Source organism: Nannizzia gypsea, genomic scaffold (genome assembly GCF_000150975.2).
Source record: "Nannizzia gypsea CBS 118893 supercont1.6 genomic scaffold, whole genome shotgun sequence".
NCBI lineage: Eukaryota > Fungi > Ascomycota > Eurotiomycetes > Onygenales > Arthrodermataceae > Nannizzia > Nannizzia gypsea.
This window is the reverse complement of record NW_003345196.1, coordinates 290,554-311,755: the sequence shown is the minus strand read 5'-3', so window position 1 is coordinate 311,755 and position 21,202 is coordinate 290,554. Positions and strand designations below refer to the sequence as shown.

Here is a 21,202-nt window from a genome sequence, read left to right as displayed (position 1 = left end):
TAGTGATTATTGATTGATTGCGTGCTTACACAGGGGGATCCCTGTGGTTAGCGGTTGTTTGTCATAGAATTGAACACGCACCAAGCGTAGTCTATAGTATTCTATGTCCACCAAAGAGACACTATAGATTGATTGGCAGGTCTGGGTATGCCGTCTAGAGCAAAGTGATCATGCCGTTAATTCAACCCTCTCGAGCTTCTCAGGCATCGAGTCTTCCATATCGTCTTCATAGTCTCCCTTTCCAGCCATTCCTCTCTCCCAAAGCTGTCTGCCGGTCAGCTTCTTCGGCTCCTTGTTCGCGCTCTTCTTCTTCTTCTCCTCCGCCTCCCTTTCCTCCTGCCTCTTCTCTTCGGCCTCCTTCATCTCGGCCATGAACTTCTCTCGCCACTCAAGGAACGTCTCACGAGTCACCCGAGTACCCTGGAACTTCCGGTTCTCTTCTTCTTCTGCCTTGGCCGCTTCCATGTCCTTTAGGGCCTGTATGGCCGCTTGGCGCTCTGAGACCAGAAGCTCGGCTCCTTCTTTCAAGGAGTCGACGAGCGAGAACACCATGGCAATGCCCAGGTTCTCTTCTATCGTCGACTGTAGCGACTCCAGCAGCCGGTCTCGGTCTTCCTGGATGTCAAGATGGGGGTATTTGGGCGCATTGGGAGGGGCGGACAGCTCCAGTCGAGGGGCTACGTCGGGGTAGTCCTCTGGATATGTGACTTGTAGGATAAGCGTCGGAGGCTCAACCTCCTCGTCATCATGAGACGTAACATCGAGGAGTATGGAGATGCGATATGAGTTCTCAGAAATTTCTAACTGCCTGTTAGCTGATACACTCTTCTTGCATGTCGCTTGCGTGGGAGGTCTTCTTAGTTACCCGTCAGCTCGTCCGGAAAGATGGACTGCAGCGTCTCTTTCTCTTCCGCCTGCTCTTCACGGCCCATCTTGCACCATATGGACAGATTCCGGCCTCAGGATACACGGTCTAATATCTTTATTATATTGACTCTTTATTATCCCGTCGAGTTGTTGAATTTCTTCTTCTTCTTCCTCGTTTCGTTATCACATTTGTTATCGAGATGCAAACAGGTCAAACATGCGGCTTATTTTTTGTATTTCTTTAAATTTTTGTTTTATCGAAATTCCACATAGACAAGGTCAAGGTTGAAGAAATAATTAAAGAAAATCTACAAAATAACATGTCTAGAGAACTTCCTTTACTGTCTCATTGAATATAGGAATACCAGAGAATACAGCAAAGCTAATGGCCAAAACGAAGCCCTCGAAGAAACAGTCCAAGAAAAAGCGCGAGTCGGTCCTCCACGGCACAAAAAGCATGTCGACGAGACCAACGGAGAACGCAGAAGCCCTGTTTGAACAGGCTGCAGTGTTATTACAGACCGGACAGCCGGGCGAAGCACTACCGCTCGTTGAACGAGCTCTAAAAAACACCTCTTCCGACTCGCCGAAATACCTAGTTGGATTGAACCTCATAGGGGAGATATACGTGGAGCTAGGCGAAATAGATTCTGCACGACAGCAATTCCTACGAGCCGTTGAGCTAGATCCAGAGGGCGAAATAGACGAGACGATTGATGGAGGTGCAGAGAAGTTCTTATGGCTGGCCCAATTGAGCGAAGAAGGTGGTAAAGATAGCGTACGGTGGTTTGAGAGAGGCGTAGGCGCATTGAAGAGAAACCTACAGTCGCTAGAAGGGAAGAACGACGAAGTTGCGCAGGAGATACGTGAAGGGTTTAAGAAGAGGCTTGCACATGCGCTCTGCGGAGTGGTGGAGATATACATGACGGATCTATCGTGAGTATAGGCATTGCGCTGTTGAAAGAACAAAAGTGGCAAGGTCAAGCAGCTAACAACGCAATAGATGGGAAGAAGACGCGGAAAGTAGATGCGAAGCGCTCATAACAGAGGCATTGCTAGTTGCCCCTGATTCCTCAGAATGCCTACAGACTTTAGCATCAATTAGGATATCACAGCTCCGGTTCGATGATGCCAAAGCGGCGCTATCAAGAAGTTTAGATGTATGGAAAGACGAGCCAGCGGAAAGCACACTTATACCAGATTTCCCTTCCAGGATAAGCCTTTCTCGCCTACTAATGGAAGTTGAGATGGAAAACGAGGCTCTCCAGGTGCTTGAGAGAATGGTGTTTGAAGACGACCAGAGCATTGAGACATGGTATCTCGGTGGATGGTGTCTTTATCTGATAAGCAAAAAGGACCAGAAACAGACCCCGGGAGAGGCCAATACAGATACAAAGGAGCAACATGCTGCTACTCTCCTGACCAGCCGGAAATGGCTCAGACAGGCTTTGAAGCTTTGCGAAATTGTCGGCTATGAGGATGAGAAGCTCAAAGAGCATGCCATCGAGCTTGTCCAAGAGATCCAGGGCGAGCTGGGCATCTCTGGAGACGACGAAGCTGGTGATGATGATGTATGGGAAGATGATACGGACTCAGATCCAGGTAATGACCATGACATGACAGACTCTTAGGATATAAAAATACAATTTAGTTCTCCTGCTGCCCCTACATACTCTCTATTCAACGTATGAACACATTCACAAAGAAAAGAAAGAAGCAACCCAAAAGAAACCGAACAGCTTTGATAACTAACACCGCCACAGCGTCTGATGGCGCTTAAGAGCCCTTAGTAAGAAGCGCGGATAATCCCAAACTTCCGACTCTGGTCAACCAGAAGCGCCGCATTTCTCAGCAACATTGAACGGTCAACAACGCCATTGAGCTGTGGCTTGTGTCATTCCAGCCGATTATGGACGTCATGGCGACGCCGGTAGGCAACAAAGGCGTTGAGGGCACTCTCGCTGTTGGAGCTGCTGATGCTGGGGACCGCGAGCGCGCGGCTGTAGAGGACGCGCCGCAGCTACCAGAGGAGAGCGAGGACGAGGAAGAGGAGGAGTCTGGCGAGGAATGGGAGACTGCTTCTCTCTATGAAGATGCGCTCCAGTTCGTCAGTGACGAACAGCTACGCGGTGGCAGTAAGTATTGCTTTATACTCCATATGTATCTGCTTACTGACAGGCGCAATAGTGGTACCCGGAGCATGCACATTTTCAGAAGCAGTGGCGTATCGCAAACGGCTCCGTTCTATCGGACAGGCTGCTTTTGTTGCAGAGACACTTGGCCAGGGTACTGTCACCGCGAAGAAGCTGTGTACGGCCTTTGGAATCATGCCTCCTACCTTCCTTGAGGGTGCACCGGACAAAGCATACCACCCGCTGCTGTCCCTCGGCATGTCTAGAGAAAGCTCGAAACACCTCAAACTGCCGGATTACAACACAATTGATGATGTTGTTCAGCTAATGCAGAAAGCTAAGAATATCATCATCATTACAGGCGCAGGGGTGAGCTATCTCTCTATTCATAAGCCATACAGCATCTAAAGCTGACAATGGTAGATATCTACAAGCCTTGGGATCCCTGATTTTCGATCAAAAGATACCGGTCTTTACTCGAAGCTAGAGTATCTCGGCTTGAGTGATCCTCAAGAGGTCTTTGATATTGAGGTCTTCCGCGAAGACCCCAGCATTTTCTACTCCATCGCCAAGGACATCTTACCCACAGAGAAGAGATTCTCTCCTACACATGCCTTCATCCGGCTATTACAGGACAAAGGCAAGCTTCTCACCAACTTCACACAAAACATTGACAACATAGAAAGTGCTGCTGGAATATTGCCTGAAAAGATGATACAATGTCATGGCTCCTTCGCCACGGCCTCATGCATGGATTGCAAGCATCAAGTTCCAGGCGAACATCTCTTCGAGACCATTCGGCGGGGCGAAATCCCCAAATGCGAGCGTTGTCAGGAGAAACCACCGTCTAAACCGCGAGGTTTGAAGCGCAAACGTAACTCGAACGGCACCACGAGTCGGTCACGGTCTCGTTCTGCCTATGATGATGATTCTGATGATGATGGATATGCTCTCCCTCCTACAGCGGCGGTAATGAAGGTAAGCTTGCTTCATCGATTATCTATTCTCTACCCGCAAAGCTAACTTAGTCTAGCCTGATATCACGTTCTTCGGCGAAGAGTTACCTGATATATTTAAACAACGTCTATTAGAACATGATCGAAAGATCACGGATCTCGTCATTGTAATCGGCACATCCCTGAAAGTTGCTCCAGTAGCAGAAGTTCCTGGGATCATTCCCTCCGATGTTCCCCAAATTCACATCTCGCGCACTGTTAGTATCTTCCCCCGGCAGATTCTCTATGTTGAATTCAATATTCTAATGACTATTTTCCAGCCTGTCTCTCATATCGAATTTGATGTTGACATGTTAGGAGACTGTGACGTCGTCATTTCCGAGCTCTGTCGCCGCGCTGGTTGGGATCTTCAGCATGACATGATTCCCAAGGGCCAACAGGTTCAAGTCGAGCAGACCGAAGGATTCGAGTCCAGATTCACCTTTACAGTGACTAGTCCGAAAAATTAAGGAAACAACTTTTTAATTGCTAGTTAGTGTTGGTATTGGTGTTGGCTTGGGTCGGTTGTTTTTCAACTTGGGGCAGGATTGTTTTGATACACATTAGATTGTCTTTTCTATTTGATTGTTGGATATTTTTTTGAAGGCGTCCCCATGTCTAGAGTTCTCTTTATATTTTGCATGAGACCATGGCGGGTTATTTAGGGATTTTTGCTCTCCAAATGGCAGCTAATATTACACAACCGTCCATCCCCTATCGATTAACTCATCAAGGCACGGCGCCAACGCCCAGTCTGCACCTCGCTCTCCCAGCTGAAAGAACCCAACAACTCCGCCACGTTCATCTTCATCAATAACAATAGGCGCACCGCATACTCCGGCACAGACCTCTGCTCCCGCAGGACCAATATATCTGTATATATTTTCTGTTTGAAACCTGGTAAAATCGACTTGGATGCCTGGGACCTGAGGAGGTGGTACAACCTGGATCCCGGCGACTCTTAAAAATATCAAACCACTTGCCATTCCATCAAGCGTACACCAGGTGTTAAGCGGCACTTCATTTGAGCGAACAAGTCTCTTGGGTGGTTGAGACTCAAAATACTCGTCATTCGTGAAGGATGTCGACGGATGAAGTTGGACCAGGGCAACGTCAAGAGCCATGAAACGTTCAGTTATCTGTCCTATGCAGAGTCCATCGGGGGAAGATGAAGGATGGTACACATCATCGGAGTGGGGGAAACCGTGATTCGACACAGTCAGTCTCTGGCCCTCACTACACGACCTAAGTAAAACACCAGCGGTGGTGGCCATGGTCAAATCAAGGTAGCCTCCGTGCCTAGATGTTGTCCCACTTTCCACTCTAACGCCAGGGCAGAGGCTGTGTAGTTCTGTCGAAAGATAATTTGTCATGTCATGGAGGTTGCCGGTCGGTTTTATTACGCGCTCTCGTCCTTGGACCTTCAGGTCCCAGAACGGCGTTTCGTTATGATGGTATAACGTCAGATGATTCGCAACTCTTCCTGGGAGCGATCTCCTTTCGTACTCCCGTCCATCGTCAGCTCTGAGTTCGATAATGATCATGGAGTGAACGAAGTTGATTGCTCTAATGTTCATGATGTCGCTAAGCTTACGGAACACCACTTCGTACTCCTGTTTAGATGGCCTGCCCCATTTACTGTAATGGAACTGCACTGGGACGGGGTCGGGAAGTCTCGGGTCACAATAGCTGATGTCCGCGGATAGAGGCTGCGCTGGGTGGCCAGGTGGAATAAATAGACATGGTACACAGGCTACCGTCAGAGGCACTGGGGTTGGAGGTGAAGCTGTCTCAATAAAAATTTCCGGCCATGAGATAGTCAGCCCAGTTGCAGAGAAAGTGCTCATTATCCATTGTTTCTCAGGGCCTGTGGGATAGCGAAAATCTTGTTGGGAGCTATCCCATAACGTGAATGGTGCCCTATCCGCGACGTATCTTGACCAGTTGCCATCATCAGCCGTTGTCCAAGATCGCTGAGGACAACGCGTAGCTCGCTTTTGCTCCTGGTCGAGCCCCTGTTGCTGCTGCTCTTCACTGTCACTCAACTCTGGATGTGCATGTGAGGTTGTTGACATGGCTCTTGAGCAAAAGCTTTCCCAGGGCTCGCCGCGCGGTGGAAACGCGATATAAGGAGTTGTGCACCGAAGGGTATCAATCGAAGACGCTCTTCGATGGAATGCCATGCCGACAAATGTGGTATCAGTCCCAGCAAGCAAAGATGATGGACCACAAGGGACAAAAAGGCCTAATGCCCCAAGATATCCTTGGGCACATGAGTGCGAGTCGTAGCTAAAGTGGAATATTTCAACAAAAGGTAGAAGAAAATGTGAGGTAGATTTTAGAGATAACTAGATAACTTGTCACTGTCGGGCAACAAGTCCATACGGTATTTAAAGCATTGTTCCATCGTTGCTTCAGCAAGCTATCATAAGGTACCTAGTAGTTAGTTATCAGTGACGTAAATGACTTGTTAGAAAAGGAGTCTCCTGCAGGCTAGTTATCCTATATTCACTTCCCTAGCGCGTGTTCCACGTGGTAATTACCAGGCAGCAACGTCAAAATAGAGCCTCAACCTTCCTTTCTTTAACTACTCGGCCGCTTTAATATATACTGATGGAATACTCCAATTTAGCTACGACTCGCACTCATGTGCCCAAGGATACCTTGGGGCGCTAGGCATGGCCGACGAGGAGATCCAGAGGCTGCGCCAGCGTTTGAGGGACGAGGAAAGACGCAGACAAGAGGCAGAGCAGGCTCAACACGAAGCAGAGCAGGCTCAACGGGAGCTAGAAGAACAGATACGCCCCTTAACACTCTTTGAATACCTTGATGCCTGCCATACCTATCTCTTCGGCGGGCTGGTCCCTGGAAGCGTAAAAAGCTCAACCAAAGGAAGTGCCGACAATGCTGAAGGCAAATCCCGTCCCTCTTGCATCCGTAAATGGCGTTCATTCGATGATGAGCAAACGGAGATATGGGATCTGCTGCTGGATAAGCAGAATGAAGAGTTTATATTACAGCTCAAGTTCGACTCCTTGCATGCAATGATGGCAATGGGGAGGAAGACACGAAAACACATCCACTCAGAACTCGACCTTCGCTATTTCCAACGGGATGCCATCACAGAGCCTGTAAGGTCAATCATTGAGTTCCTTTTTGGGAATGAGAGACTGCGGCATGTATTTGGACTTCAGGGGCGGATTACCTTTGAAAACCACGGAAATTCACTTGTCGACGGTGAGGAAGTTGAGCAAGTTGAGGAGGTTATAGGACGCCCACCAAAGCTCCGGAAAGGAGCTGGAGGGGCTGCAACACCTACCGCTCCCTCGTCTTCTGCCCGGCCTCTAGCAGATGAGTTCTGCGTTTACAACAAAGGCGAGAATGTCAAAAACCCTGCCTTGGTTGGTGAACTCAAACCCCCACACAAACTCCAGCTCGCAGTTATTGAAAGTGGACTACAAGAAATGGACCTTGACGAGGTAGTCGAGCGTCGTCATGCCGACACGGAGAAGATCAAGCATCGTCGTTTGGTAGCTGCAGTCATTACCCAAGCCTTCTCCTACATGATTAAGTCCGGCGTTGAATACGGGTATATAAGTACGGGTGAAGCATTTATTTTCCTTCATTTCAAACCCGACAAACCAGGGACCGTTTATTATCACCTTTCAACTCCCGAAAAAGATGTGGAGAAAGCAGCTAAAGACGGCATCAACAGACTACACAAGACAGCCGTTGGGCAGGTGCTTGCGTTTGCGCTTCGAGCAATACGCAGTACGCCACGGGGTCAAAATTGGAGAGATTGGGCCATAAGTCAGTTGAAGGAGTGGGTGATCACTGAAGGTGATTTATATTTACCAACCTCGGAAGAAGACGAAAAGCAAGCTGGAAAGCCTCCCACGCCTTACAGGCCATCGAAAAGCGCTCAGATGGTTAATAGGAATACCCCTGTCCGCACCCGATCACGCTCCTCGCGATCGACCTGCAAACCGGCATCTTCGCAGCAAAACAGCAGTGGGGAAGACGATAACGATAACGAATCTGACGATGATTCTCCCACTCGAAGGCCTCCCCGGTCTGCGAATGTCATGGTTGTAATACCTCCACCTCCACCTCCCCCTCCTCCCCCTCCGCCACCTATCCCAGATTCATCCTACAAAGGCCCTGTCTGTAGAGATGGTGCTCGGCGATATTGCACGCAGAAGTGTCTGCTTGGTCTTTTGAATGGCGGCCTGCTGGACAAGGCATGTCCGAATGCCAAAGAACACGGAACAAAGGTCCATCAAATTGACCATCCTACGTTCATCTCTCTCCTTCTAGCACAGATACTACAAACAACAGTACCCCGCTGGAGTCAACCTCTAGGCTGCGAATCGCTTTCTAGACACGGTTCTCGTGGTGCACTGTTCGAGGTTATTCTTTTCAAGTACGGCTACACGCTTATAGGCAAAGGCTTCCCTATAGGGTTTAGCAAATACCTCAGAAATGAAAAGGAACTCTATGACCAGTTGCGGCCGATTCAAGGCGTGCATGTCCCTGTTTGTCTCGGCACGATCGATGTGTCTGAGCGGCCCATGCAGTATGATGGAATCGCAGAAATACCATACTTTTTACTTCTCGCGCATGCAGGCACGCAAATCACAAAATGTGGTGTTGCAAAGGATCAGATCGTATCTGCAGCCTCAGAATCATTGCGGGCCATCCATGCACTAGGTGTTCTCCATCACGATGCGGAGCCAAGAAATATGTTCTGGAGCGAGGAAGGTGAGAATGTGCTGGTAATTGATTTCGAAAGAGCAGAGATTCTTCGCACCAACCGAGCGCCGCTTGGAAGCATGTCACTCAATCGGAAGAGGAAGAAGGGGGGTGAAAACATGAGTGAAGAGACAAAGGCTGTTGTGCGAGAGAAGTGGATTAATAGTAGGGTTGAAGAAGAGCTGAAGGGGATGAGAGCGTACTTGAAGGAAAATCTTAGCTAATAACTCGCTAGCAGCCTTCCACAAGCCATCTTTATAGAAGGAAGACATTGATGCAGCCTTTATCACTAACTCAAACTCATTATGTATATCTATGTACATTAGAACTATTTCAAAAAACCAATTGATCCATATTATGTGCGTGCAAAAAGGTATCATCCCGCCAGCGGTTTATGCTTCTCAATATCAGCAGAAGATTCGATCTTATCCTCCTTTTCATCTTCTTCATGTATACAATTCGCAGCGGCCTTTTCCTGCAGCTCCTTCTTCTCTTTCCTCTTCCTCTTCTTCTTCTTCTCAACTTTCTTGATTGCCTCCTGAGTGAGCTCTTGTCTCAACATCTTCTCAATCACCTCTTTCTTCCTCGTCATCCGATCACCGACCATAATGACGATTCCAGATGCAATGTTGCAGGATATAGATAAGCAAAGGATAGTAGTCGTTAAGGCGGCTGGGCGTACTCGGTAGTCAATACCCCACGTACATGCGCCCAGGGTTATTTGGAAAATAGAGTGAAAGTCCAACAATATAACGACGGCAATGAGCATCCGGACAGGAAAGGCGTGATGAGTGGTTGTCTCGTGAGGCTTATAGAATGTGTGGGATTTGGCGAATTTGTTTGAATGGTGTGTTAGTTTCTTCTGTTGCTCGGGGCTCAAGACCGAGTATTCAGCCTCTTTATCGTTCGTCATAACGTCTCTGGCTGCCATTTCAATATCGACCTCGTTTTCCTCGGCAGCAGATCTTATTGCATCCTCCAGCGGGGCTTCCGGAAGGTCATTCGGGTTTTTGAGCTTTGGAAGATCTTGTTTCCGGCGAAGTCGCCAGGTTAGCCGATGGTAGTAGGCGATATAAATCATGTGGTAGGTATCTACGGCTCTGAATGGAGCCAGACCATCACCAACCACGGCGAAGAGGGCAACAAGGACATTGTCTATAACGTTGATAACATATAACTGGCGGTCACCAACGTAGATCCAACCTTTTATCTTGTTAGTTAGGGATCCAATGGAAAGGTCAGGGAATTGAATACTACTTACCGATTAAGAACAACACCCAAGCGAGGCCAAAAAGAGTAATCAAAGTTGCATACAGAGTAACAAGGAACCCAAGAGCTGGCCAAAACATAGATGTTAGCTTAAATCTAATAAGTGAGAATGGAACGATTGGGAGGATGGTACTCACGCTTGTGCAGATACTGCCAGAACCCTTTCATTCCACGCTTGAATTTCGACCTCCGGGAGTGTAGCATGTGCCTGACATGGTCATTGATTTCCCACTTATCCGACGGATCCCAGCCTTCGAGAGTGGTGCCCTCCGGCAAGACAGCAAACCGGGAGACGCTGAGGTTCGACGTGATTGTTGCCGTTCGTTTGGCTCTGGGTGGTTCCTCTGTATCCGAAGTTGTCGTTTCCTCTTCCTCCTCCTCCTCTTCTTCTTCAACCGTCGATATTATTGACTCCACGGATTCACTTCGAGGTCGTGTAAGGTTGTAGGTAGGCTGGCGGTTTATAAACCGTCCTAGGTCCGGCACAAACAGCGAGTTCTGTACATTTGTCAGGGTTGTAAGGGTCGATACTTCAGGATCTTATGGCCAGAGATATTGATTAGCTTCCTTGCTTTCTTGCTTGTAATAGTCCAAGTCCGGAGAGAGAAATTGAAGACCTACCGACGACGTCAAGCAAATTGACTACCCTCGAATCGTATTCCTTGCCATCGTTCTTCAGCTGGCCTGTTTTTGCAAGCCGTAACGAGGACATCGCCGAGGCACTGGCAGATCTCCATCTTCCACGTCCAGTTTCAATCGGCGGTGGCACTTCTTCCGCCAGCGTCGTCATAGGCATATAATCAACAGCGCCATCGTTGCCGAAGTTCGGGCGCTGGGGCTCCGAGCTGCTTCTCCGTCTCGAGGCAACCACATCGTCGTCGGGACGCCTCGCAGGCTCAGGGTCGAGGCTCGTAGTCCGCGCTATGGGCTCTCCGCCCAAAGATGCCGCAGAATGGCGTATCCGGATGCTGGGCCTGCGGTGGTTGGGGGGACGAGACGGCGGAGGCTGCAGGCGGGACGAACTCGGGCCTGCTGCCTCTGGCGCTTCCGGACCTGGCGTCTCCTCTACGCGGTCCATCTATCGACAGGCACAGCGAAGGGGAATATGAGAAAGGGGCCCTCGGAGGGTGTGCCTGGGTAGAACGCTGGTTCACTAACTAAGGTAGTTATTCATCCATGGATGGCTTCTGCGATAGTTATATAGAGAGCGTCGCCACTCCGTTCGGCCCCTGCAGGCTTTATCACAACCAACTATATCAGAGATACATATACCCTTGCCATCGGTCGCGCTTGTTAGAGTTGGCATGTAACTATGAGATCATCGCGCGTCGTCCGTCTCGAGGTCGCCGGAGGATCGTCTCCCAACAACTCGAAACCCACGGCAAGGAGTTACTAATAAATAACTAAATATTTGGTTTAACGGCTGCGCTGGAAGAGTTAAAAGTGATGGCTCTCTGGGAGTACTCCGTATATAGGGTCTACTCCGTACGTGTAACTATAGCGCTTCTGTTTCTCTGTCCTTCTCTCCTGTTCCTGCTTCTGTTTTGTCCTGCTTCCCTCTGTTACGATGGCGGTGGAAAGGAGCTAAACTAAGAAAAACAACGACTATGATGGCTATGGTAGATTTGGCGGCGTTTCTAGATACTCACTCACTTCACCATACGATTAACTTCCACCCTCCCTGTAGCTTGTACTCCGTAGTTTATGCTTCAGCCTGCAGTGCCGGTGATGTCAGATATTTATATGATGTAGGAGTCAAGGACCCGCATGGCCCATCCATGTCATCTCGCACGAATCCTGCGCGCCTCACCTCGTCCGTTCTCCGTTTAAGTCTCATCTGTGGGTTGGGGGAATGATCGCGATCCTCGCCTCCGTGTCGTTCTCCTCGCCAGCACTGTTTGGCCTGGCCTGGCCTGGCTGGGGAGACCCTCATACGCCGCACGCAGCTGCATTCATCTTCATCGCCTTGAAATCGCTCCGTAAGTTGCCTGACAGTACTCCGTAGGTGCCGCTTCGACTGGAAGAAGAGACGCCGCAGTAATAACTACGGAGTACGGCTCTTTTATTCGCAACTGCTACGCACCGGATCGCCAGTGTCGCTGTTGACCCCGATGTAATCAAACCGCTGCTTCTTGTAGGCTACCGCCACCACGAAATTGTCCACGAAAACCAAGCAAAAGGCAAACATGATCAGGCATGTGGCTGCTAAGGGAGCTAGAATCGAAAAGATGGTGAACCCGTACGAGGCTGACTGGAAGGTGTCGCTCCCAGCCAGCGACTTGGTTGCGAGCCCAACCTGCATGGCCGTGAGGGTGATGGCAACGTACGCTGTCGCAGAAGCCAGCCAGGTGAAGTTGTCCTGGAAGAAGGCCCGGTACTGGTGCCAGTGTGACATGTAGCCTCGCATGAACGGCCGCTGGGAGAGATAGTATATCTTGTTCAGACGGCCCAGGCGAAGTTCGCCATAGATGAACCGCGCGTTGATGCGCCGGTAGATGTGCTCCGTCTCGAGCTGTTCGACCAATACCCTCCATCCTCGCCACGTCAAGGCCTCCTCTGCCGGGAGCAGGTGGCTCCCCTTTGCGATATGGAAGTCGCTTTCATGCGTAATCAGAGCGGCGTACGAGAACAGGAAGCCAAGGGCAGACTTCCACAGCCGGCGTCGGCTGCACTCGCGCACCCCGCTGGCCTCATACAGACACTCACAGCCCTGTCGGCAGGCCAGGTATTCAGTCCAGAAGCGAGGCTCGAGCAGGAAACGCGGTACAGGCTTGAGAAGCACCCGGCCGCCCGTCCAGACGAGATGCATGTCCATCCGCTCTGTGATATAGATCTCGCGGCCAAGGAGGAGCTGGTGGTGGAGCGGGCGGGGCGGCATCGGCCGTCCCGCAACCCAGAGCCAGTGGAATATCCTGGTCAGTCGGTCCAGGGCGAGCTCGCTTTCGACGCAGGCCATGACATCGCGACTCGGGGCGGACAGGTCGTCGCGGGCTGTACGGTAGGTGGCAGGAAGGGCTGAGAGAAGCTGCTCGTCGGGCTGGGGCGAGGCACCGTCGGCCCTGAGAAGCAGAACTGAGAAAGGAGGTGGCTGCGCGGCTGCTGGGGGGTACAAGGGTTAGCTCTGCCTGAGCCTACAAGGTGTATATTTGACAGCACCACGGGTATCTACTCTGTTCTGTGACTTCATCCTTTCCTCCGGACACATTGTTTGAGCAGGATGATACTGATTACTGCTCTGTAGGGGGGAAAGACAGCTCTCTCCGACAAGACGGAATCTCAATAGCGAGGCCGCCTCAGGGTACAACTAATTGGCTGCATCCAGGGATAGACCAGAGCCTTGCAGCTCCACGTGATGGACAGAATTTCTTTCTTCTTGTCTTCAGTCGTTCTCCAGTTGATATTGTTGTCTACAGAGCCGCTGTGTGTCTGCAGCGGCCTAGGGCAGTGTTGGAAAAGCGAGCCCTGGTTTCGTCTAGAAGCTCTTCATCTCTGCAGAGTTACTCTCACTAGGCCCAACAACTATCAGAAGGCTGTTGGCCCCCGCAGAAGACTACCTCAATGGCTTTAATTGATTCAGGCTGGCTTGTTCTCCTAGCTGGGGCTGCGATTCTAGTCTATGTGAGGTTTCAACACAGACCCATCCACCCGCCGCAGGGTAATCGACAGCCACTTGAAGTTTTGTATCATGGCCTGGGCGAAGAAGAAGAAGAAGAAGCTGAAGTGGAGTGCGTCCCCCTTCCTCCTTTTCAGTCTCTGAGAAACAGATTTTATCTAATATTATCTATAGCATTATTGCCGTGCATGGCCTCGGTTCCAACGTGGATTGGGCATGGACCTTCAAGGACAAAACCAGGCATGTCAACTGGCTGAAGGACTCGGAAATGCTTCCCAGTGCTATACCAAGGTCGAGAATCATGGTATATAATTACCACTCTAGATGGCACAAGGACGCTCCAAGGACCCGTCTGCAGATATGTGGCGAGGAACTGGCCCAAAGCGTGCACGACTTTCGCAAGGGTGTTGAACGTCCGATCATCTTTATTGGCCATAGCTTAGGTGGCAATGTCATTCAACATGTAAGTCGAAGCGCTATCCGGGTATATAGTTGATACATATATAATATGCTCTCCAGCCCAGAAACTAATCCACACACCCGCTGACTACTCACACAGGCCCTTTTGCACGCTAAATCAAAGAGGAATCTCCGATGCGTGGTCAGCTCTACTGCCGGTTTTATCTTTCTTGGATGTCCCTTCAAGGGTTCCAAGATGCAATGGATAGCTAATCTTGCCGTCAAATTATTGCTGCTCGCCGGCTCTAACGCAGGAATTATCCAAGTCTTGAGCTACAGAAATGTCAATTTACATGATAAGCTAAAAGAGTTTTGCGACCTTTTGAGAGAAAACCCGATGACGGCTTTCTGTTTCTTCGAAAAATACCACACAGACTTTGGGAGGAGGTTTGGGGTCGCAGGGATTGTTCGGGCAATGGTATGTAGCAAATGACTTCAAGTTGTCTTATTATGCTGAGTCGCTAGCAATAGGTTGTGGAGGAAGACTCTGCGTGCATTGATAGCTTCGATAGCTTTCCTCTTGATACCGACCATTTGAAGATAAACAAATATTTCGGACCAGAGGATCGTTCTTTTTTGTGCGTGTTGGAGAGAATTCGCGAAATCATCAATCATTGGTGCGTACCGTCGTCTATCTATACTATATTTATAATGGCGTATTAACCTAGATGCGGATAACCTAGGAGGGCCACAAATATCCCCGTCCAGAAAATTGATCTAGGTAAATTACGGGTCGTAAAAGGGGCAGAATTTGACTCCTATGAGAACAAGCATGACGAGTGCCTCCCAGGAACCCGAGTCGACCTTCTCCAAGAGGTCGAAGAATGGGCGGAATCAGCACAGGCAAAATGCATATTCTGGCTGAACGGCATGGCAGGAACTGGAAAGTCAACAATCTCCCAAACAGTTGCAAACCGCCTCGATGAACGAAATTTGCTCGGAGCGAGCTTCTTCTTTAAGAGAAACGAAGAGGATCGGGAGAATGCAAAGAGGCTTTTTCCAACGCTCATAGGACAGCTGGTAACGAGGATACCGCAGTTGGCCCCTCAGGTTCATGAGGTTATTGAGAACGACCCCCAGATTTCAGAAAAGGCACTTAGGGAACAGTTTGAAAAACTCCTTCTCCGGCCAATTCTTAAACTTAAGCAGCCTCCTACTTTAACAATGATTATTGTGATCGACGCATTGGACGAATGCGAGGAGAACGATGCAAAAACTATTCTTCGACTTTTACCACAGGTCCAAAAGTCAAGTTTACTACAACTGCGGTTTCTGGTTACGAGCAGACCGAATTTGCCAATAAAACTGGGCTTCAAGGGCATCAGCAGTGACCACCGGGATTTGATCCTCCACGAGATTCCTCTACCAGTCATCGAACACGACATTGCATTATATTTTAAGATTAAATTCTCAGAATTAAGACGGGAACGCTCATTTCCGCCGGACTGGCCTGGCGATGAGGTTATTCAGGCTCTGGTTGAACGGGCAGTTCCACTATTCATTTCTGCCGCTACTCTATACCGATTTATCAGTGATATGAGATGGAACCCAAACAAGCGCATTAAAACGTTGCTTGCAGAGCAGACCACGTACGTGACCAAGATGGACTTCACATATATGCCAGTGCTAAATCAGCTTCTTACCGGCCAGGATGAATATGAATCGCAGCAGTTAGTTCAAGAATTCAAGGAGATAGTGGGCGTCATTATTCTTCTTGCTATTCCACTACCAGCCAAAGCCCTCACGAAGCTTCTAAATATAGAATTGGACGATATCAGCCGCCTGCTGCGCCTGCTTTACTCGGTTCTTAGTATACCCAGCAATCTCGACGACTCTGATACACCGGTTCGACTGTTACATCTTTCATTTAGAGACTTCCTTCTAGACTCGAACAAAAAGGACACCAGTCAATTTTGGATCGATGAAAGGGAGGTGCATCGAACACTTGCTATACAATGCCTGGATCTTATGCAGAATAGCTTGAGAAAGAATATTTGCAACTTACTGGATAATAGTGTGCAGCGAACAAATATCGCCAAGCTTGAGAATTACCTACCATCAGAGTTGCGATACGCCTGCCGTTATTGGGTAAGACATCTGGTACGAAGTCGGGATCCGGTATTTGAGCTGGTTCGACCAGCCTTCTCTTTCCTAAAGGTGCATTTTCTTCACTGGGTAGAAGCAATGAGCCTTCTTAGTATTGTATCTGAAGTTATAGTGGCAATTCGGGAATTACAACTAATTACAAAGGTAAGTAAGCTCCTCTAAAATTCTGGGGGAATGTCTATGGATATACTAAAGAAAATAGGATCCTGAAATATCTACCTTTCTCAAGGATGCGAGAAGATTTATGTTAAAGAATAGGCAGATAGCCGACATTGCACCTCTTCAGATTTACTGTTCTGGTCTCTTGTTTGCTCCAAGCAAATCAACAATTAAAGAGAATTTCAAAGAAGAGGCATTTAGCTCTAGCTGCGTATGGCGCGTGGCCAACGTTGATAAGTCTTGGAGTGCCGAACTAGAGACACGGGAGGGCCATAAAGGTTGGGTTAACTCTGTAGCCTTCTCACCGGACGGCCGGTTCCTAGCATCAGGCGCTGATGACGGAACAGTTAAGCTCTGGGATTCCGCTACAGGTGCTGAATTACAAACCCTAGAGGGACACTCTTCCACCATTCAATCTGTTACCTTTTCACCAAATGGTCAGCTCTTAGTATCAGGCTCCGCAGACAAGACCATTAAAGTGTGGGATTCTAACTCGGGCGCGGAGCTCCAAACCCTAGAGGGCCACTTAGATTGGATTACCTCTGTGGCCTTCTCACTAGACAGCCAGCAACTTCTCCTAGCATCAAGCTCTTTTGATAGAATAATCAAGCTTTGGGATCCAATGATAGGCACAGAGCTACAGATCTTAAAGGGTCACTTGGGCCCGGTTAGAGCTATAGCGTTCTCACCAATGAGCCAGCAGCTTCTCCTAGCATCAGGCTCTGATGATAGGACTGTCAAGCTTTGGGATCCTACCACGGGTGTGGTGCTACAGACCCTGCAAGGCCACATAGGCCAGGTTAGCTCTGTGGCCTTCTCACGGGATAGCCAGCGGCCTCTCCTAGCGTCAGGCTCCCATGGCGGAAATGTTAAGGTCTGGGACCCTACTACAGGCCAGGAGCTATATAGCCTGAGGAATCATAAAGACTGGGTTACCTCTGTGGCATTCTCGCCAGATAGCCAGCTCCTGGCATCGGGCTCAAAGGATAGAATGATTAAGCTTTTGAATCCTACCACTGGCGCAGAGCTACGGGTCATAAGGGTCTTAGACTCAGTTGGCTCTGTGGCCTTCTCGCCAGACAGCCAACTCCTTCTAGCATCGGGCTCTTGTGATGGGGCAGTTAAACTATGGGATCCTAGTGTAGATATAGACCTACAGATCCCCACAGAGAGTCAGTCAGGCCTAGTTACATCTATAGCCTTCTCACCAGATGGCCAGGGATTAATATCGGGCTCTCGTGATGGCAAAGTGAAGATCTGGGACCCTACCACGGGAGCAGAACTACAGACCCTAAAAGGCCATAGAGCCTGGGTTGGATCCATGGGCTTCTTGCCAGACGACCGGATCTTGGCATCAGGGTCTGATGGAAAGACAGTTAGGCTATGGGATCCCATGACGGGAGCAGAGCAAATCCTGGAGGGCCATTTAGCCTGGGTTATATGCATGGCTTTCTCACCAGATGGCCGGCTCTTCGCATCAGGCTCCGATGATGGGATAATCAAGCTCTGGGATCCTGCCACAGGCACCGAACTACGGACTCTAGAGGGCCATGTCGACGGGGTCACCCTGGTGGCGTTCTCGCTAGGTAGCAGGCTCTTCGCATCAGCCTCTCGCGATGGCACAGTCAAACTATGGAATCCTATCACAGGCGCTGAACTGCAGACCTTAACTGTTAAAGAGTTGCCGATTGAGCTATCCTTTTCAAATCGTAGCCCCCATCTGAGGACTAATCTAGGATCCCTTGATATTCAACATTGGCATTGCGATGGTGCTTCTGGATCGTTAGAAACCAGCTCTAAAGTGCCCATACCCACGCAGGAAGACCAGTGGGTATGCATTAAGGGCAAAAGGATGCTATGGCTTCCTCCAGAATATCGGGCGTCGTGCTCTGCGATTGAAGCTGGTGGCACCCTTGCCCTGGGCCACGCATCCGGGAGGGTTTCTTTCATCACAGTCTCATATACTCCGTAACTCTTGGAGATGAGTTACTTACACCGGATCTCTCTGCCTCCATGGTACTTCATCTGGCAGCCTCCTGTCGGTTACCCTGGAATGCAACATTGTATATAATAAAAATGAAGACGTTGTAAGTGTGATTTCGACATCATTGCTCACAGGCATTTGTACGTACTGCTCCGTACCCTTGTTTTATTATATTAGGCCTTGCAAGGGTGAAACGAACGGGGGCTTTGGGGCTAGACGGGGTACCTGGGTGTTCTCTCAGCCTTGATGTCTCGGTCAAGGACTGCTAGTTGAGATATTCGCATTGAGGGGTATGCAAGGGAGTTCCCTATAACTAATAGACTACACCCATGGGGAACCCAGTATCCTCTCTGACTTAAATAGTTATCCTCCTAGCCAAAATAACGTTACCCATGATATCGCTAGACTTTCTTAGCTAATTAACACCGTGTAGCTATATGGGATAGACTATACCTAGTTGCCTAGCGGCTGAGCTGGAATAGTTAGTCTATATAAACCTTGTAGCAGGGTTGATTAACAGTCCATCGAGATCACGCATATTGTATGCTCCGGTTTCATCATCCTGGATAGGCGCTGGCTCCGGCGCATCCGCAAGACGGCTCGTAAAGCCACGGGACAGCAACAATCCCAGAATTCTTGCCGTCTTGATGGCCTGACGGTATCACCGTCTAGTTCTCCTGCCTCCCGACTGAACGTGGTCCAGAAGGTGTCTTCCAGCATGTCATAGTCGTCGTATCTAGCCCAGCCAGTCTTGAGATGGACCTTACATATCAGTCGCTGGTGAGCGTGGAGGTTCAAACCAAAGGGCGCAATCTCAGCTTCGGCCCAGTCCACTACGCCTGCTATATTGCATGACGCTTCATCCACTATGATGTTGCCGACACCGAAGTCTTTGTGAAGCAGCACCATGGGAAGGGACAGAATTGCTGGTAACGATGTAAGTAGATCCTCGATTACAGTCCGAAAGCGCGTGGGGAGAGAAATAAGCAACAGCTCCAGGTCCTTTTTGTATCGCTGGTGCAAGCTGCGGCGGTACATTTGGTCAACATCCTGGGGAGCTTTCCATGAAAGCGCAAAGAACCTAACATGCGGTCAATAGTTATATAGAATAAAGGGAGTGGCAGGAATACCTCGCAGCGTCAGTTACGAGATTCTTGCGCCATAATGAAAACAGAGGCGAGTCTTCCGGTTCCTGGCTGTTGTGCGCCAGGATGAAGTCGAGGTAGCTGATGCCGCGTATCCGGCTCATGACATAGATGTAAAGGGGCTCTTTGCCCTCAACCGCTGCCCCGATCTGTCCACGAAAGGAGACCTGTGGAGCAAACTCGCCGTATATATCTCGAGCCAGATCCATGGTCTCCATGTTGAGCTGGGAGCTCTTCAGGCGAAACTGAGCCACGAATTCGCTGTTTGGGCCGGCGTAGACGGTGTAGCTGCAGACGCCCTGGGCTGCCACCGGGACGACATCACCACCAAGGCCCCTGGCAAACGCATCGCATTCCGAGCGAGTCGCTGCAGTCTGGCCAAAGAAACTCTCGATCTCTTGTTTGCATCCGGCCATGATTCATGTGTCCGCGTGTGCGTGAATGTAGTTATTATCACTGTGTATCAGAAGAGTTTGAACAAAGCTTTGCTCTTGAGCCTTCTATTTCACGATATCTACCTGGTCACGGCCAATCTTCAAGTTTCTCCTTCTCCATCCTTAAAACCCCCCTGGCTTTGAATCTAATAGACGCAAATATAGAGATATACACACTCGAGGGCACTATCAATGCGTTCTTCGATGCACAAGTTTCACCAAGTCAACAACAGTGTGATGACCTCGCAGCAGCGCTCGTCCAGGCTCCAGTGCAGCCAGTGTCAATGCAAGGATCATTCAGCTACACCGTTGCAACCAAGGGCGATGAAGACCAGAAGATTGTTCAATTCCGCGTCAGTCACTCCCCGCTCAATGTCGACACCATCCAACGGGCACAAGAAGTCCATGGTGCTGTTGTACCACTCGCCCAGTACCATGGAGAACTTGGGGATGGCCCGACGGCACCGCTCAAGGTCTATGCCATGGAGAAGCTCCCGGGCGTAACCTACATTGATATGGTGCTCGATCACCTGCGGGACTCCTCCCCTCCAATGCCGAAGCTACAGACGATCCAGGATCTCTCACGGTAACTAAATAACTACCAAGATGTTTCTCCAGTTTTTGATCTAATAACTAATGGTTCTAAGATACTTTACGTCCGCTTGGCTTCACCCTGAACATGTCACACAAGCAAAGCGGCAAGAAAGTCAAGAACATGTCTCTAGAAAACTCTCTATTCTCAGTTCCGTCTTACCCCAGCGCTTTCATACCTTGATATCATCTCTGCAAGCCGATCTGCCTCAGCTTTATTCTCCAGCCTATCCCCAAGTTCTCACTTACGGAGACCTCTGTGAGATGAACATCCTTGTCATGCCGGAGACTGGTCGGATTTCTGGTATCGTGGATTGGGCAGAGGCGAGCATACTGCCCTTTGGAACGGAGCTCTGGGGGCTGGAAAATATGCTTGGAAGTATGGGTTCTCAAGGATGGAAACATGATGAGAACCGAGGGAAGCTGGAAGAGGAGTTTTGGCGGCTGTTCTGGGGTACAATTGATGTTGAAGAAAGAGAGGGCCTCAAGGGCCGGCTAGGGAGAACGGTACGGGTTGCACGAGGCATTGGTATTCTCTTGAGGCATGGGTTTACCTGGGACGAAGGCGTCCATGAGAGGCCCATATCAGCGGCTGATACAAACAGCCTGCGATATCTTGATGCCTTTCTTCTATCAACATAAGATATGTGTCATTGCTTCCTCGACTTGCATGGGTTTGTGAGTAGATGATTCATT

The 21,202-nt window shown here is 49.5% G+C and overlaps 10 protein-coding genes across 10 annotated transcripts; 5 read left to right on the top strand and 5 right to left on the bottom strand.

Annotated features, from left to right (window-relative positions):
• Positions 1–168: 168 nt before the first annotated feature.
• On the bottom strand, positions 169–932 carry MGYG_06718 (hypothetical protein; the record flags this gene model as incomplete). The annotated part of the gene is made up of 2 exons (XM_003170682.1): positions 169–800; positions 866–932. The coding sequence occupies 2 exons, from the start codon at positions 930–932 to the stop codon at positions 169–171; spliced, it is 699 nt and encodes a 232-aa protein (XP_003170730.1).
• A 320-nt stretch (positions 933–1,252) lies between these two features.
• MGYG_09136 (hypothetical protein) lies at positions 1,253–2,498 on the top strand (the record flags this gene model as incomplete). Its single annotated transcript, XM_003170681.1, has 2 exons — positions 1,253–1,803; positions 1,871–2,498. 2 exons carry the CDS (start codon positions 1,253–1,255, stop codon positions 2,496–2,498), a joined length of 1,179 nt encoding a protein of 392 aa, XP_003170729.1.
• Positions 2,499–2,776: 278 nt separating this feature from the next.
• On the top strand, positions 2,777–4,464 carry MGYG_09135 (hypothetical protein; the record flags this gene model as incomplete). The annotated part of the gene is made up of 5 exons (XM_003170680.1): positions 2,777–3,002; positions 3,055–3,368; positions 3,423–3,977; positions 4,033–4,212; positions 4,276–4,464. 5 exons carry the CDS (start codon positions 2,777–2,779, stop codon positions 4,462–4,464), a joined length of 1,464 nt encoding a protein of 487 aa, XP_003170728.1.
• A 225-nt stretch (positions 4,465–4,689) lies between these two features.
• Positions 4,690–6,177, bottom strand: MGYG_06716 (hypothetical protein; the record flags this gene model as incomplete). The annotated part of the gene is made up of 1 exon (XM_003170679.1): positions 4,690–6,177. The coding sequence occupies one exon, from the start codon at positions 6,175–6,177 to the stop codon at positions 4,690–4,692; it is 1,488 nt and encodes a 495-aa protein (XP_003170727.1).
• Positions 6,178–6,672: 495 nt separating this feature from the next.
• MGYG_06715 (hypothetical protein) lies at positions 6,673–8,970 on the top strand (the record flags this gene model as incomplete). The annotated part of the gene is made up of 1 exon (XM_003170678.1): positions 6,673–8,970. The coding sequence occupies one exon, from the start codon at positions 6,673–6,675 to the stop codon at positions 8,968–8,970; it is 2,298 nt and encodes a 765-aa protein (XP_003170726.1).
• A 152-nt stretch (positions 8,971–9,122) lies between these two features.
• On the bottom strand, positions 9,123–11,093 carry MGYG_06714 (integral membrane protein; the record flags this gene model as incomplete). The annotated part of the gene is made up of 4 exons (XM_003170677.1): positions 9,123–9,949; positions 10,008–10,082; positions 10,153–10,554; positions 10,637–11,093. The coding sequence occupies 4 exons, from the start codon at positions 11,091–11,093 to the stop codon at positions 9,123–9,125; spliced, it is 1,761 nt and encodes a 586-aa protein (XP_003170725.1).
• Positions 11,094–12,077: 984 nt separating this feature from the next.
• On the bottom strand, positions 12,078–13,220 carry MGYG_06713 (hypothetical protein; the record flags this gene model as incomplete). The annotated part of the gene is made up of 2 exons (XM_003170676.1): positions 12,078–13,114; positions 13,151–13,220. 2 exons carry the CDS (start codon positions 13,218–13,220, stop codon positions 12,078–12,080), a joined length of 1,107 nt encoding a protein of 368 aa, XP_003170724.1.
• Positions 13,221–13,573: 353 nt separating this feature from the next.
• Positions 13,574–18,324, top strand: MGYG_06712 (vegetative incompatibility protein HET-E-1; the record flags this gene model as incomplete). The annotated part of the gene is made up of 6 exons (XM_003170675.1): positions 13,574–13,740; positions 13,803–14,091; positions 14,188–14,505; positions 14,559–14,704; positions 14,771–16,337; positions 16,396–18,324. The coding sequence occupies 6 exons, from the start codon at positions 13,574–13,576 to the stop codon at positions 18,322–18,324; spliced, it is 4,416 nt and encodes a 1,471-aa protein (XP_003170723.1).
• Positions 18,325–18,849: 525 nt separating this feature from the next.
• Positions 18,850–19,897, bottom strand: MGYG_06711 (hypothetical protein; the record flags this gene model as incomplete). The annotated part of the gene is made up of 2 exons (XM_003170674.1): positions 18,850–19,417; positions 19,467–19,897. 2 exons carry the CDS (start codon positions 19,895–19,897, stop codon positions 18,850–18,852), a joined length of 999 nt encoding a protein of 332 aa, XP_003170722.1.
• A 302-nt stretch (positions 19,898–20,199) lies between these two features.
• On the top strand, positions 20,200–21,148 carry MGYG_06710 (hypothetical protein; the record flags this gene model as incomplete). Its single annotated transcript, XM_003170673.1, has 2 exons — positions 20,200–20,501; positions 20,563–21,148. The coding sequence occupies 2 exons, from the start codon at positions 20,200–20,202 to the stop codon at positions 21,146–21,148; spliced, it is 888 nt and encodes a 295-aa protein (XP_003170721.1).
• Positions 21,149–21,202: the final 54 nt, after the last annotated feature.